This window comes from Micromys minutus, assembly GCF_963924665.1.
Source record: "Micromys minutus genome assembly, chromosome: 31".
NCBI lineage: Eukaryota > Metazoa > Chordata > Mammalia > Rodentia > Muridae > Micromys > Micromys minutus.
This window is the reverse complement of record NC_137966.1, coordinates 26596919-26613823: the sequence shown is the minus strand read 5'-3', so window position 1 is coordinate 26613823 and position 16905 is coordinate 26596919. Positions and strand designations below refer to the sequence as shown.

General features: G+C 42.8%; 1 protein-coding gene across 4 annotated transcripts in view; it reads left to right on the top strand.

Annotated features, from left to right (window-relative positions):
- Positions 1-16905, top strand: part of MARF1 (meiosis regulator and mRNA stability factor 1) — a 41524-nt gene that overhangs the window by 13491 nt on the left and 11128 nt on the right. For 3 of the 4 annotated variants that reach the window (XM_080942028.1, XM_080942025.1, XM_080942026.1), the window contains 12 exons: positions 423-1120; positions 2114-2303; positions 3529-3707; positions 4771-4851; positions 9102-9338; positions 9423-9542; positions 10021-10196; positions 12057-12277; positions 12979-13121; positions 13241-13374; positions 14470-14672; positions 15298-15525. In XM_080942028.1, coding sequence (XP_080798154.1) covers positions 423-1120; positions 2114-2303; positions 3529-3707; positions 4771-4851; positions 9102-9338; positions 9423-9542; positions 10021-10196; positions 12057-12277; positions 12979-13121; positions 13241-13374; positions 14470-14672; positions 15298-15525 — 2610 coding nt within the window. The remainder of the gene's footprint in view (positions 1-422; positions 1121-2113; positions 2304-3528; positions 3708-4770; positions 4852-9101; positions 9339-9422; positions 9543-10020; positions 10197-12056; positions 12278-12978; positions 13122-13240; positions 13375-14469; positions 14673-15297; positions 15526-16905) is intronic. The other variant, XM_080942027.1, reaches the window with a different exon arrangement.

Genomic DNA, 16905 nt, shown 5'->3' with positions numbered 1-16905 from the left:
TTTGCCTCTGCCCAGTTATCTTCATTCTCCTAGCATTCGAGCTGTTTTTTCTTGATGCATACATTCCAGGTTATCCAGAAGGCAGAAGTTACAGGCTATTGACTAGCCAGTGCATTTCATTGGTTTGAAATGGTTTCCATGTGATGTCTGCCAGTCAGGAGTGGTGATCCCTCCTCACCCCAGGCACCTAGTCACCAGTCTCTAGATTGACATTTTCTGGACATTGTATAGAAATAGACTTACTATAGCTGTGCCTAGCTGATTATTGGAAACATTACTGAATAGGTTTACCCTCTCCCATCAAAGTTGCTGTTCTTTCATCTTGTGTATTAGCTGAAGTGGAGACAGCACTTGTTCTTGATTTGAAATTGGATGTATACTTTTGGCTGGACCAGATTTAACACTTTTTCCTGTGCTTGCAGTGCCCTACTCTACTCTATGTTTATAACCTGCCAGCAAATAAAGATGGCAGGAGCATCAGCAACAGGCTCAGGCGCCTCTCTGATAACTGTGGTGGCAAGGTGGTGAGTATCACAGGCTGCAGCGCGGTTCTCCGCTTCCTAAACCAAGACAGCGCAGAGCGGGCCCAGAAGCGAATGGAAAATGAAGATGTCTTTGGCAACAGGATCATTGTGTCCTTTACTCCAAAACATAGAGATTATGTTGAAGCCAAGGGTTCAAATGCTATTGCTGCTGAAGTGAAATCTCCCAAAAAAGTTAAGAACACAAAATTGTACCTCATCAGAGACACAAGTGAACACTCGCCCAGTGCCAAAGCCATGCCTGGGAAAGGGTTGCAGGCAAATTCTGGATCTGCCACAAAAACCACAAACATTAAAAGTTTACAGGAGCTGTGCCAAATGGAATCAAAGACTTGCAATAGAAACAGTGACCGTCAGCAAGGCCATGGGAGGCTGGTCGAACTGCTCAACAGTGGCCCAACCGCTCCAGTGCCCACTCTGAAGAACACAGGTGTGACGGGGCCACTTTCCAGAAGCAGTCAGAAAAAAGAGACCCTCAGTTTCCAGAGCATTATTACCAGCTCTCCCGTAGAGAAGAGAGAGGAGACTGTCTTCCGAGTAAGCTACCCATCTGCATTCAGCAAGCTGATCACCTCAAAGTAAGTCCAGTTTTCTCACCCATGGGATGGCTGTACATCAGGAAGCTTATAGATGACTGTTAGAGACATCTCTCACTGCCAGGCCCTCCCTTCAGGCTACCATAGCTGACATTCTGAGGCAATGCTTTCCTCCATTGTTCCTCTTCCATTTGGAAAGCTAGGTTAAGTCCATGTTATCAGGGAAGATGTCCTCCAGGTCAGGTGTGGTGGTACATGCCTGTATTTTCAGAATTTGGGAGGCTGAGGCAGGAGGCTCTGAAGCCTGATGAGTTCAAGGCTAGCCTGTGTAACTTACCAAGACCTTGAATAAAACAACCAACTAGACAAACAATATCTTAAACCCTTTGTGTTCAGGGAAGGCAAAATGAGATGTGTATCAGCTGCTTTTAATGGCACTTCGTAGAAGTGAAACATGGCAGATGAGGCTGCTATAAAGGCCACTTCTCACACTGCATTTTCTGTGCAAAGCTGGTTAAGAATCACTGCAAAAGCCAAGTACAGTGTTATACACTTGATCACTTGAGAGACAGTGATTTTAGATCTGTGATATCGAGTTCAGCTTGGTCTACTTAGTGAATTTCAGGACAGCAAAAGCTACATAGTGAGACTCTTATCTCAAAAAATTTTAAAAAGTACTGCAGAAAGGAAATGCATAATTTCTCGCGTAACAGTTGATACCTGAGCCTGCCTTCAGTCAGAGGTTAAAATTAAGCATTAGAGGCTAAATTGGTAAGATTAAAGTGTTGAGAGTGAGGTTTCAATTCAACAAGACTTTCTAAGGAACATTTATTCCTTTTTGCTTTAAATATTTCTATGAAATGAATTTGATATTGAATTGTTTTTTTAACTAAGGCCTACTCATACTTTATACATTAAGCCTAAGTCAGTGTAGGGTTAAGGTAAAACACATTTCGAAATCAGTAGCTTCAGACAGTGCCAGAGTGGCAGAGCCTCAGTCCATAGAATGGTCTGTATCTTATGTGTTTTCTCCAGGAGTATGTCTCCAAACCTTTTGAACAGGGCCTCACCACTTGCTTTCAACATTGCCAATCCCAGCAGCGGTTCTGACTGCCCGGACCCGTTTGCAAGTGGTGTTGATATCCAGGTCAGCAATGTGGACTACAGGTTGTCCCGGAAAGAGCTGAAGCAGCTCCTCCAGGAAGCCTTTTCCAAGCATGGCCAGGTAACTTCAGTCTTTTTTTGGGGGGAGGGGTTAATTGATTTGGATTTTTGGGAGTGGGTCATATTTTCAAGACAGGATCTCTGTAGCTCAGACTGGCTTCAAACATGTGGGAGTCTTTCTGCCTCAACCTCCTAATTGATATGATGAAAGGCATAAGCCACACTACTCAGCTTCACTCTTTAAAAAAAAAAAAAGATTTAAATTAGTTATATGTATGAATTTGTGTGGGTGTGTGCACATATATATGGATGCCCTGGGAGGCCAGAGGTTTCAGATCTCTTGGAGCCAAAGTTTTAGGAAGTTTTAAGCTGCCCAATGTGGATGCTTTGACTGAACTCTGGTCCTTTTGCAGTGTAAGCTCTTAACTGTTGAGCTATTTCTCCAGCTGTCTGACACCGCCTCACACACACACCTCTTGTCCTTGCTGGTTTTATTGAACTGGTGGGGTCAAAGCCAGAGGGCCTAACTGGACACGTAGCTGGGATATGGGTATGGCTAGGCAGGTTTGAACTTCCTTGCCCTTCTGTATGTTAGAAGAAATAACACCTAGTTTTTATGACATCACCCCCAGAGAAAATAAAACTAGCCATGACAAGTGCCTGTCATAGAGGGACTTACTTAGAGCTACAGAAAGTCTAAAGCAGTGGCTCTCAACCTTCCCAAGGTTGACTCTTTAATACAGTTTCTCGTGTTGTGGTGACTCAACCATAAAATCATTTTATTGCTACTTCATAACTAATTTTGCTACTGTTATGAGTCATAATGTAAATATCTGATATGTAGGACATCTAATATGACAATCCTGTGAAAGGGTTGTTTGACCACCAAAGGGGTCTTGACCCACAGGTTAAGATCCACTGGTCTAAAATAAAGTTGGCTACTTCTCAGTGTACCTAGCCCAATATTTAGGGGCAGCTTGCTTTTAAAAACAAAAAACAAAACAAAACAAAAAAACCCAAAAAAGCACCTTTTATAGACCTGGTATTTTGCAGATTGGAGAAACTCTGAGTTTGCCTTGGTGAATGGTATATACCAGAGCAAAAAGGCAGACTGGTCAGGATAGCTTTTTTGAAGATCACTTTTCCTCTGCTCACTTACAGTATCTCATTCAGACAAGTTACCTTGTGCAGGCCTTGACATCTGCTAATGTATTTCTCAACAGTTCACTTTAACTTTTGAAGTTGACAGGCTTTAGGTAGTGCTGTTTTATTTTGTCCTGTTGTAGGTGAAGAGTGTTGCACTCACTCCCCATACTGATTACCAGCTCAAGGCCATTGTGCAGATGGGAAACCTGCATGAAGCAATTTGTGCAGTGAACAGCCTCCACAGGCATAAAATTGGCAGCAAGAAGATTCTGGTCTCACTCTCTACAGGATCTGCCAACAAGTCACTCTCTTTACTGAGGTAAAGAACAGCTCCCTAGCCATGCACTTCAGGACATAACTTGACCCACAGATGGTTCGGAAAATAATAAAAAACTAGATGTTATCACGTTACCATTCCTCCTGTATGCAATAATGGTTATTGTGAATTGGTAAGGTTTTAAATCTGCCCTCTGGCTCTTGATCAAGTCATTAAGCAAAAGCCAAACACAGCTTGGACTTGACAGGCCCTTGGAGTGGAGTAGCATGCTGCATACTCAGAACAGTTTCTAAGACTAGCCGACTTCTACAGTAAAGCACAGAATCCTGGAAAGAGTACAGTCCTGCCTCAGAATCCTAGTGCAGAGTCTCTCTGCTGACTGAGTCAGTGAAGGCTCTTGCGGTTCTTAATAGCAGGTCGCTGTGGGGAGCTAGTGAATTCATTCTGAGTTTTGGAATATCAGGGATCTTCTTTTTGATTTGTACTTGGCTGGTATTTAAAGTCGTGGGTGTTTTTGTTTGTTGTTTCTTAGAATAAAAATAATACTCAGGTTGTTGCAGTGTTTGGGGAAAGAAGAAAAATGGAGAAAAACTGCTAATTTGTGGCTCCCAGCTAATCACCCTTCTGGATTGGGCTTTTTGTTTGTCTTTGAGTATTTTTAGTATCTTTTTTTTTTTTTTTTTTTGGTAAAGGGTGATGAAGATGATATACTATGTGCAGTTACATGTCCACTCTTGCAGAAATTCCAGTCCTGTCCATCTAACACATAAGCCATACATGGCAAGAGATAATTCAAGCTCTTCTGCCTTCGCTCTGAGTTAAACCTCAGTGTTTATCTCCCCCACCCCCCCATCCTCAGGACAGCTTATGAGTATTTGCTACACAGATGTGTAACGTGAAGTGAATTGATCATTTTTCATGGCTTGTCCTGGAAACCCTTTTGACTTTCCTCTTAACTTTTCTGAAAAGTAAACTGTAACTTACATCAGAAACTAGTAAGTTTACTTTGCTTGGCATTGTGTTAAATTTATGAACCTTTAAAAAAATATACTTTGTTATATATGGGAGTGCTCTGTTCTCTGACTCCTGGATTTTTGTCCCACAGTGCAGAAACAATGACTATTCTTCAGGATGCTCCCGCCTATTGTTTGCCTCTCTTTAAATTTACAGACGTCTATGAAAGGAAGTAAGTTCAGTTTATTCTGTTGATGCACTAGTGATTGACTTTCATGCAAAAAAGCTGCCATGCTCACTCTTAAGGAACTTCTCACCAGGGAAAGACAGAGTAGATTGTGCTGTTTAGACTAGAAATTTGAATCTAACATTTTTTTAAAACGATTTTATTTTTAGCAAATTTAAAATTCCAGTCATAGTTAGGGTTTTCTTGCTATGAGGAGGCACCATGACAATGGCAGATCTAAAGGCGATCATTGAATTGGGGCTGGCTTACAGTTTCAGAGGTTTAGTCTGTTGTCATCAGGGTTGTAGACTGTCCTGAAGCTGTTTGTATTTTATGTTAATTCCACTTCCCCAAGAAGGGCTGCCTAGTCTCATGACTCCAACTGAACATGCCCATTTTAATTAGTAAAATAAAGGAAGGCCAGTGACTGGGTGAGGCGAGGGAACTGGAGAGTTCTGAAGAAGGTCAGGGGACATGGAGCTTCCCAAGGACCAGCTGGACCCAGGTGGGATTTATTGGTATTAAAAAGCTATGAACATTAAGGATTTTACAGGTCTAATATCTCACATAGAAGGGCAGTTTGTATCTTTGTCTGTTTGATGCAATTTTGTTGTGTAGAAGATTTGTGGATTGAGAACTGAATATATAAACCTGTATGAAAAGCTATCAGGCTGTGGAGTTGTGTTTGGGATTTTGGGGTACAGAAATACCCCGGGGCAGAGGCAGAGAACAGGCGGTAGAAAACCTCCAAGGGAAGGGAGTTGCGCGGATGAGTTGAGCTGTGGTGGCAACTCAGACTGGGCACCAGAGGAGTGTGAGGCTCCAAACTAAAAACCAGGCTTGAGGAGTGAGACCTCAGGGCCGGTAAAGAGAGGAACCCGTTCAATTTTTTAATATTTACTGCAACAGTGGTTGCATGTAGGCAGATGTGGTGCTATAGAGTTAGCTGAGAGTTCTACATCTGAGTCCCTGGACAGCAGGAAGATAGACACTGGGCTTGACTTGAGACTCTGGAACCTTGAAGTCTACCCTTAGTTGATATACTTCTTTCTGACAAGGCCACTACATTCTACTTTCTGGCCCCCATAAACATGTACCCATATCGTAATGTAAAATACGTTTACTCCAACTTCAGAAGTCCCCAAAGTCTTTCACAGTCTTGACACTCCACTGTTCAAAGCCTCATGACACTATTTAACTGTAATCTGGAAAATCAAATTAAAAGGCAGATCACATACTTCTAATATACAGTGACACAGACTATAGCTTACCATTCCAAAAGGGAGGAATAGGATATAATGAGGAAATACTGCACCAAAGCGAGACTGAAATGCAGGGACACTTCCTGACATGCTTGGCTTTAGTTGTATTCCTTAGTCTTAGTAAAACCAATTCCAATTCCTTTCTTTTATTCTTGAGTCTAAGCCAGAACCATGTGACCAAAGCTGCCAAATTCTGCTTTCTAGAGCTGGAATATGGTCCCCTTATTCAATTACCTCTTCACCTGCTTTCTATTTTTAATGGTTTCTTTCTGCCTAACCCTAGCTGTCCTGAACTCACCCTATAGACTGTGTTAGCCTCAAACTCAAAGATTAACCAGCCTCTACCTTCTGAGTGTTGGGATTAAAGGTGTGTACTACCGTGCTGGGCCGTAAATTTTTCAAATTCCTTTTTACTTTTCTTTAATTCTTTTTTATAAAATGGATGCTTAGCTGGATGAGAATCTTCCCTTGAGGTCACCACTCCCTGTATTGCACTCGGCAACTTCTGTCTTAGTTAGGGTTTCTGTCACTGTGAAGAGACTATGACTATGGCAACTCTTAAAAAGAAAAACATTTCATTGGAGCTGATTTAGACTGTTATTGTCATAGTGGGAAGGAAGCATGGTACTGGAGAAGGAGCTTCAGAGTTTTATCGCCAGATCCAGAAGCAACAAGGACACACACAAATGCACACACACACACACACACACACACACACACACACACACACAGAGAGAGAGAGAGAGAGAGAGAGAGAGAGAGAGAGCCAGAGCGCCTGACTTGAGCATCTGAAACCTCCCAGTGACATACAAGGCCACACCTCCTAATAGTACATTTGGCAAGAGTTTATCAGGACCATTTTCAGTCAAACCATCATAGCTTCCAAAGCTAAGTCTTTTTTATTTTGTTTTGCATACTAGTTTATTACTCTTCCAGTGGCATTTGTGAGCTTGTTCTGTACTTTAGATGAGAATTAAAATCTTCAGTGTCTGATGTAAAGTACGTGCACAGCAGGTGTTAGTGGAATGAAAACCTGAGGCAGAAAATGTAGAAAATGCAGATGTGCATTTGTTCAGTATCCAAAGAGTTTCTTAGAAGGAAAGAGAAGTTCTCACATTCTTCTGTGGATGAGAGAAATGTCGATGAAAAGGAGGTACGGGGATGAGAGTGCTTCAGAGGTTCAGGCAGCACGGGGAGTGTGGCAGTTACTGAGTGATTAGAGGGAGGAGGTGAGGAGAGGTGTGACGGCAAGAGCTGCTCTCAAGGAGAGGAAGAAAAGCAGTTCTGAGCCAGTCCCGGTTCTGTGCTGATGTAATTGAACTACAAAGAACTCTGTGCCACAGAAGTTTTAAGCCTCTTTAAAGCCAGATGGCCAGCATTTGGGAGTGTGAAGGTGAGGAGTTTGAGACATACTCAGCTGTGCAAGGCCAGACATGAGATGGCTGTCTCAAAAATTAGATAAATGGATACATGGTGGATGGGCTAGAGTAGAGGTTCTCGACCTGTAGTGACCCGTTTGGGGGTTGAATGACCCTTTCACAGGGTAATATGCTAGATATTCTGCACATCAGATACTTATATTGCAGTTCCTAACAGTAGCAAGATTACAGTTATGAGGTAGCAATGAAATAATCTTATGGTTTGGGGTCACAACAACATGAGGGACTGTATTAAAGGGTCACAGCATTAAGAAGGTTGAGAACCACTGGACTAGAGAGATGGGTCAGCACTTAGGGACACTGGCTGCCATTGCAGTAGACTCAGATTTAGTTCCCAGCACCCATGTGGTGGCTCACACCTTATAACTGACTCCAGTGGGTCTGATGCCCTTTTCTGACATCCATGGGTGTGGTGCACAGACATACATGTAAAGAATAATTTTTAAAGACAGTCCATTAAAAAAAATACTGGTGTTGGGTAGGAAGCAAGATGGCAGGGTAAAACATGTGGAATAGTTAAACATGAAACAGTTTGTTGAGTAGAAGGTTGTGTTGGGTCTTGGTTTTGGATGTAAAAATTTTAGGGCATCCTTGGAGTCTCAATATAGAGAGTTCGAGTGCTGTTTTGGAGGTTCTATGTGAAAGATGTTGGCTCTGAAAGTAATATCTGGCATTTGATGATGAGGCTTTATTTATGATGGGCAAGGAAGCTGGTAGAACCAGAAGAGGTAGAAGGGAGGGAGGGCTGGATGGAAGACCCAGAAATCAAGCAAAATCCCAGAGGGTAAGGGTAAGTAAGTGAAGTATGTGGAAAGAGGCCATGCCGACTTAGAGCCAGGAAAGGGTTAAAGCCTGAATAGATGTCCATTCTCAGGTTTGTTATTTTCACTCTAAAGGAGATAGGACCAAGAGTAAGAAGAGCACAGTCTCCGTGTAGGGAGACTCTAGGGACTTGTATTGGTAGAGAAGAAGCTTGATGGATGTAGGGCACTGGAAATAGAACCTGGAGAGGTAGGAAGGATTTACTAATACCCAGGCCTAATCACGCGCGGCCCTCACTTAGCAGGTGTGATACAAGCTATCAACATTTAAAGACAGCAAAACTGAGACTCATGTTGGTTGTATAACTTAAGTTTATAAAAGGCTGAGGTAGAGTCCAGAGCCTGGGCCATTAATGCTCCAGCTACAGCAGGTCTAGGTCAGGGTTGAGGAGTCCAAGTACAGAGGACAGTAGTCCAAAGTTGAGGTCAGTGTGGTGAGAACAGGTTTCTAAAGTAGTACATTTCAGAGGGCAGTGGTTGGAGGTGACACATGTTGAGAGCACTCCCATTGTAGACACTGGGGACACTGGCATTGGTGGGGGGACCTATGAAATGGTAGTACTGTTGTAGCTGGCAGGAAGCCATGTGGCTTCAAGAATGAGTGAGCTCAGTCAATGAGTTTCATTTTACTCTTGGAGATATGGGAAAGCCATTCTGTGTTTTATCAAACATGTCAGGTATTCCTTCATAATCAAGAAAAACATCCTAAACCAACATCTCTTTCCTGTTCTTAGGTATGGACACAAGTTAAATGTGTCTGATTTATATAGATTAACAGACACGATTGCAATCCGTGAACAGGGAAACGGGCGGCTGGTGTGTCTCTTACCCAGTAGCCAGGCCCGCCAGAGCCCCCTGGGCTCTTCCCAATCACATAATGGCTCCTCTACAAACTGCAGCCCAGTTCTGTTTGAAGAGTTGGAGTATTATGAACCTGTGTGCAAGCAGCATTGCTCTAACAAGGACTTCAGGTACATCAATGCCCTCCAACAAGTGTGAACAGGGAGTGCTTTCCAGTCAGAAGTCAGCTCACCTGTTTGCTGTCTTTCCTGCAGTGAACTTGTATTTGATCCAGACTCTTACAAGATTCCTTTTGTGGTTCTCTCTTTGAAAGTGTTTGCACCTCAAGTTCATAGTCTTCTGCAGACCCACGAGGGCACTGTGCCTTTGCTAAGGTGAGCCATGTTAACCATTGGGAAGAGTGCTTATAGGGTATTCCTGAAGTCTGCCTATTGATGGAAGCAAGTAGGAGGAGGACTCTGTCCTAGGGTTAAAGCTTTGAGAAGTGGATCACACACTTAGTATTTCAGCAAGGTACGGGTTTATGTTCAATTTCAGAAACATAAAAGGGAGAACAGTTTCTTCATTGCAGGAAAGAGATGCTTCCAATTTGAAAGCTGCACAAGTGTCAAAGAGTGCATCATTTCACCTACTCTGGGCCACAAAGGCCAGCTTGACACTTGGTGGCCTTGACAAACCCACAGTGCTTTATCTATCTCCCTTTGAACACCACCCAGGGATTTCTGCAGCTATTAGGCCGTGTCACTGAGCAGTGCTCCAGCAGCTACTGCTCAGCAGATACATGGGTTAAAGCCTGCTGTTCTACCTGCACTGCCCTTTTCCTTATTCTCACTTAATCTTTCATCCCTTCAGCTTTCCAGATTGCTATGCTGCGGAGTTTGGTGGCCTAGAAATTATGCAAGACAGCCACAAGGGTGTCCCCTTAGAGCACTTGATCACCTGCATTCCAGGAGTGAACATTGCCACTGCTCAGAATGGTGTCAAAGTAGTGAAGTGGATTCACAACAAGCCCCCATCTCCCAACACTGGTAGGTGGACCAGTGTCAGGGACTGAGCCCTAAGTGCCCACCTGTCTACAGGGAGGACAGGAGAAAGCCCTGGTTTTTATTTCAAACAGTAGCACCATTTTCACCAAAGTGTTTCCTCCCAGATGCTATGGACTTGGTAGAACCTGATTTCTGAAGATACCAAAATTGGGCCATCGAGATGGCTGAGAGTAAGGGCACTCACCATGAACACCGGGGTCTTTGTGGTGGAGAGAACCAGCTCCCATATACATGAGTGTGTACACACACACACACACACCAGCTCCCATATACATGAGTGTGTGTACACACACACACACACCAGCTCCCATATACATGAGTGTGTACACACACACACACACACACACCAGCTCCCATATACATGAGTGTGTACACACCACACACACCCTTTTCTTTGGCCCTAATTTGTCTTCTTAGGCTTGCACCACTTTTTAAAGGTAGAAGGGTAACTGGAAACCTGGCCTGAGTCAGCAGCTCTGGGGGAGCCCCGGACAGAAGCTCTTTCCTAAACCTGTCCTCTGTGCTGAGTCCACACATCCCTTCTACTACTTTATAAAGATTTTCATCTGATTTTTTTTAAGGTTTTGTTTTTTATTTTTAGTTTTTCTTTTATCTTCATTATCATTATTATCAGAGATAGTGTCTGTCTTACATAACCAAGGCTTGTCTTAAATTCACAGTCCTCTTGCTTCAGCCTCCCCTGCCCCAGTGTTGACATTAAGGACATTTGCCACTATGCCAGCTGTACTTAGACTTTTTTAAAAATTTATTTGTATTCTATGTTCATTGTTGTCTTACCTGCATACACACCTGTGTAAGGGTTTAGAAGCTCTGAAACTGGAGTTATAGTTATAAGCCATCATGTGGGTACTGAAAATTGAACCTGGGACCTCTGGAAGAGCAACCTGTGCTCTTAAGTGCTGAGCCATCTCTGAAACACCTTTTTTTAGATAGAGCTTTTTTCAGGTGTAAGCACTTAAGATGGTTTTAAAAGCCTGATGGTGCAGACCTGTTTATTATAGCATTTAAGAGACAGGAAGGAATATTGCTGTGAATGTGTCTTCTTCATAGGATGGTCCAGTCCTGTTAGGGCTATAATGAGGTAGGTGGATAGATCTGGCTCTGCCTCAGTTTCCCATCCTGTTCAAATTACTGTTTCCTATAGCTTTCGGGGTAAAATTTCAGCTCCATTATTGGATAATTCCTTTTTCATGGACCATTTTCCTGGTGCCTATCTATTCTGTGTTTGTGGGAAAATATGATTAAGTTACAAATGGATTTTTGAAATATAGCCAGTGTAGTCTGGGAAATCCTTGTTCATTTTCAGTTCTACCATAATCCTTGAGTGCTTTGTAGTTTTTTTTTTTAATTTTTGACACCTTTTGAGAATTACAGCAAATGGTTTGCCGCCCTGTAGTAAGAGGGTCTGGCCATGTGGTTCTGTGATGCCTGTAGTAAGAGGGTCTGGCCATGTGGATCTGTGATGCCTGTAGTAAGAGGGTCTGGTCATGTGGTTCTGTGATGCCTGTAGTAAGAGGGTCTGGTCATGTGGTTCTGTGATGCCTGTAGTAAGAGGGTCTGGTCATGTGGTTCTGTGATGCCTGTAGTAAGAGGGTCTGGCCATGTGGTTCTGTGATGCCTGTAGTAAGAGGGTCTGGTCATGTGGTTCTGTGATGCCTGTAGTAAGAGGGTCTGGCCATGTGGTTCTGTGATGCCTGTGTGTAGAAGCGGAAACCGGAGACAGCTGCTTGCTGCATAGCGATCCTGAGCTAAGGGCACTAAGCCAGTGAAATCATACCTAAGGCCTCATGGTCTTTGTTCTCTTACATTTTTCTTTTCTAGACCCTTGGCTTCTTCGTTGTAAAAGTCCTGTGAGAAATCCTCAGCTGATTCAGTTCAGCAGAGAAGTCATTGATTTATTGAAGAACCAGCCATCTTGTGTACTACCAGTCAGCAATTTCATCCCTTCATACCATTACCATTTTGGAAAGCAGTGCCGGGTCTCAGACTATGGGTATTCCAAGCTGATAGAACTACTAGAAGCTGTGCCTCACGTGTTACAGGTAAAGGATATGAGGGTTTCGTGTTTGAAGAAAGGAGTGTTCTTCCATGACTTCAGCTCCCACAGCCAAAGACTCGGACAAAATAGTTCTCATTGCTCAGAAAGCTAAGAGCTTGCTTCAAAGTGCAAGAGCCCACTCAAAGTTTTCAAAAAAAAAAAAAAAAAAACTGCAAATTTCCAACCTAAAAGAATTCCTTAGAGGCCTGTGGGCATTTTCCTTCTAGTCTCCAGGGGCTGTTCCCTGCCTTCCAGCAGTGTTCTTTAGGGTGCTCATTAGTGCAAGGGACTGCTATGAGCATACTGTTGGACATTAGTCGTTGGGCTAGGGTTTCTTGGATCCTATCTACACTGCCTATAACTTCCCTGATGACTGTGTTTTAATAATTTCCTACTTGTTTAAAAAGGCCTGGGAAACATCATCTGTCTTTAGGAGGTAATTAGTCATCCAGACTGAACAGTGCACTTCTTTGTGCTCAGGATCTTTGGAGACAATGGCACTTTGAAAACAAGCTAACAAATGATCTTGGCCATTGTTCTTTTTAACTGTACTTACTGAATTGTGTCCATTTCAAGTTGCAGGCATTTTATTTGAGGGAGATAGTCTGAGAGTAACAGGAGCAAGAAAGACTGAGACAAGGTTGACACAAGAACATGTCTTTTAAGTTCCTTATAGTATAAATAATTAAAACATTTCATTTTCAGATTCTTGGAATGGGCTCCAAGCGTCTGCTGACTCTCACTCATAGGGCTCAGGTGAAGCGCTTTACTCAAGATTTACTGAAACTTCTCAAGTCCCAGGCTAGCAAGCAGGTCGTTGTGAGAGATTTCTCACAGGCTTATCGTTGGTGAGTTGATGGGAAGCTTTAAAAAATAAACAAAAAACAAAAAAGCACTCTTTTATAAAGCTTGTTCTTGTGGCAGTTACTTTACTCATTCTTTGCCCGTTTCTCGTGTTAAAACATAGGTGTTTCTCAAAGGACTGGGATGTCATGGAATATGGTGTGTGTGACTTGATTGATATGATATCAGAGATCCCAGACAACACGATTGGTTTGTCCCAACAAGATGACGACATGGTCATTTGTATCAGAAAAAGAGGTATATGGAGGAATGTTGTCTGTCTCAGTGATGCTGCTGTTTGTACTTTTGAGGCCTGACTTCACTGTGTAGCTCAGGCTTGCAGTAGCACTCGGACCTCACTCAGTCCTAAGTCCTGGGACTGGACATGAGCCTAGTCATTGTTTACTTTTAAATGGAATAGTTATTTTAATTATGTGGGGGGGTGCACTTTTTTTCCCCTTTCCATGGCTCTTAATGATTCCTTTGAATGTGCAGTTTCTAATATTACCTAGTGCACAAAACCTGTGTTCTTTGGAAGAGGGGAAACCATGAGCCCTGTAAGAAAGCACACTGTTTAGTGGGGCACCTTTAATCCCGGCACTTGGGAGGCAGAGGCAGGCTGACCTCTGAGTTTCAGGGCAGCCAAGGCCACACAGAGATACCCTGTCATGTTTCTAGTTTCTAGTGTCGACATTATCTTATGGAGAATCCATTTTAGCTCTGAGAATTATTTCACTATGCATTTTTGGAAGAAAACACCGATGAATGTGGCATTTGAATTTCCAAGTGTTGTAGTTCAGTTAAGTCTGGGAGATAACTCATTCTGCCGTTACCAGTAAGAGGGTCTCTGTGTCCCTGAGGTCACAACCTTCCAGAGTTAAAACAGAGTAGTGAGTGTCCTTTTTCAATCAATTTAAAATGAACAGATATGAAGATCAATAATTAAGTACTCTTTTGTTACAATTTTGATACTTATTTTCTGATGATGGCTCTTAACTGGAGATCAAATGAATAAACAAAAAACACATGAATGTTCAGTAATGTGATTTCATAGAAATAACACTTATTGCTTGAAGCACCCATGCTTCTGTATCTATCTTGTTCATATAGGTATAGTGGACAGGATTTATAGAAATTGTCCCTATCTTGTAGGTGATGGCATATGTGTCTTTACCTCTCACAAAAGCACCCTCATTTCCCAGGACCTTGAAGGTGTGTGAGAACCACTGTTTACTGTGGGCTGTGTGCTGGGGAAGGCAAAGCTCACCTCTTGTGACTGACAGATCCCCTTCAGGGTTGGTACTAAACACAATGGGTGGATGCCTGATTTATAAGGTGCTTTATTTTTTAAAGAACGAACTCAGGATGAGATAGAAAGGACAAAGCAGTTCTCCAAAGATGTTGTGGACTTGCTGCGCCACCAGCCCCATTTCCGAATGCCCTTTAACAAGTTCATTCCCTCTTACCACCACCACTTTGGCCGGCAATGCAAACTTGCATACTATGGATTTACCAAGTTGCTTGAACTTTTGGAAGCCATACCTGAGATTTTACAAGTAAGTGGTTCTAATTCTTTAGCTTTTTCTGAGCAGTGTATAGGGAGGTGTTACTGTTTTTTTAGTTACGAGTCTGAAATTGCCTCGTCAGAAAAACTGATGTATTGTTGACCTGTTGGTAAATTTAGGTAAATGTGCAATTTGTTCTATAATTTCAGAATTTATGAGGTGGCGCCTGGGGACTTACATGATTGAAGCCAGCTTAGGTTAAGCAGCAAGGCCCCACCTCAAAAGTACTCTTCTGCGTGCACAAGAATAACCACGGAGAACAGGATGAGATGTTTAAATACTAAACTACAGCTTAGAGCAGCACTGTGCTCCTCAAACACCCTTGGGGGGGGTATCCATACCAAGCTCTTCTAAGCAGGGCTGGATTAGTTAGTTTTATTAACATTATCTTGATTCCAAGTGGATTAAAACTTTTTGTTGTCATAAAACAACAGAATTTACTGCCAGGAAAAAATGTCTTACATGTGTGAGTGCTGAGGAAAGAGCTCTTTGATCTTGGAGAAGTGCCTCATAACACAGTCCCATCTTAAGTGACCAATGTGTAGTGTTCCATGCCACTTAACGCTACGTACAATCGTGTGCTTAAACCTCTCCTTCTGCCCTGTTTGTTTCTAAGGTGTTGGAATGTGGAGAAGAGAAAATCCTGACTTTGACTGAAGTAGAGCGATTCAAAGCTCTAGCTGCCCAGTTTGTTAAGCTTCTGCGGTCCCAAAAGGGTAACTGCCTCATGATGAGAGATCTGTTTACAGAATATGCTAAAACTTTTGGTTATACATTTCGTCTCCAAGACTATGATGTCAGTTCAGTCTCAGCTTTGACACAGAAGCTCTGCCATGTTGTAAAGGTAAGCCAGTGTCTTTTTACTGACAAGGTTGTGGCATGGTCTGTGTGAGGTGTTGTGTGTACTGCAGTATTTTGGTTATGTGTACCCTGTGTGTCTTGCTGATGCTTCATAACTATTGTGTCATTGAAACCTTAATAGGTACTAGGAGGTGGCTTGGTTTGGCACTTTAGACTTATAGTCTTCCTTCTATGTCTTTATTTATGACCTTTCTGGACTGGCAGGCTCACTTTTTATTCTAGGCACAGGTACTCAGGTATAATAATAATCTCTGCCAGGCTGGCCTGAAGTTGAAGCCTTCCAGAGAGTTCTTTGTCTACATGTTCCTGGGAGACTGGATCATGTGTCTTCCATGGATCCTTACTCATTTAGGAGTTATCCTGAGAATAAGCACAAGCTCAGAATTGCCCTTGTAGTTGGCACAGTCCTCATCTTTGCCATTCAGTGCCAGACTGACCCTTCCACGTGTAGGTAGAACAGCTGGCTGGTTCCAGAACATCTGCAGATCTACAGCACGGGACTAGGGAAAAGCAGGAACTGGTGGCATCATCAGTCAGAGGGAATTTGCTTAGGTATTTATTACTGACAGGGTAGAGGTGGATTCCATGAGACTGTGGAGTCCTGGCAGAGCCAGCATTGATATGTGAGAAATGGAAAGTCTGAGTTTCCTCTTGGGGTTCTTAATTTCATGGACAAAAATAAGAATAGACTCAAAATGGAAGCTGGGGGGTCACTTATTAGAGTTTTAAAGAAAAATTCCCCAGACTGGCAGACTGTAAATCTTCTAGTTTCTTGAAGAGGAGTGAATGGAGAAAGGGCGTTGGGCGCAGGCCATGCCATTTGAGAAGCTGGCACAGAGGTCAGCCACATGATGGGGAGGGAAGTTTTACAGAATATATAAGGAAGCCCAAAGTATAAGGGAGCACATGCTTGGCTCTGGCTGTATCTGAAAGAAAAGAAAGAAGAGAAGAAAAAGGAACAGTTAGGCTTTTCCAAATCAGGACTCTGAAAGATGGGCAGACCCAGCTAAGCTTCATGTTGCCTTGTGGGTAGAGGCTGGACATTCTGGAAAAGAAAAGTCCATTGTCTTAGGATAAACCTACCTATCATTTAGCTAGGTCTTTGTCCTGCCCTGTGGAATTAACTGTTCTCAAAGAATACTTATTTTTTATGTATATGGGTATTTTGCTTGTACATATGTCTGTGCACCATATATATTGCGGTGCCCATAAAGGCAGAAGAGGGAATTGGATCCTGTGGGTTACAAATGGTTGTGATCTGCCATGTTGGGAATTGAACCCTGGTCCTCTGGAAGAGTAGCCAGTGCTCTTAACTGATGAGCCATCTCTCCAGCTCTTTTCTTAACTATAAGGGAGGAATTAA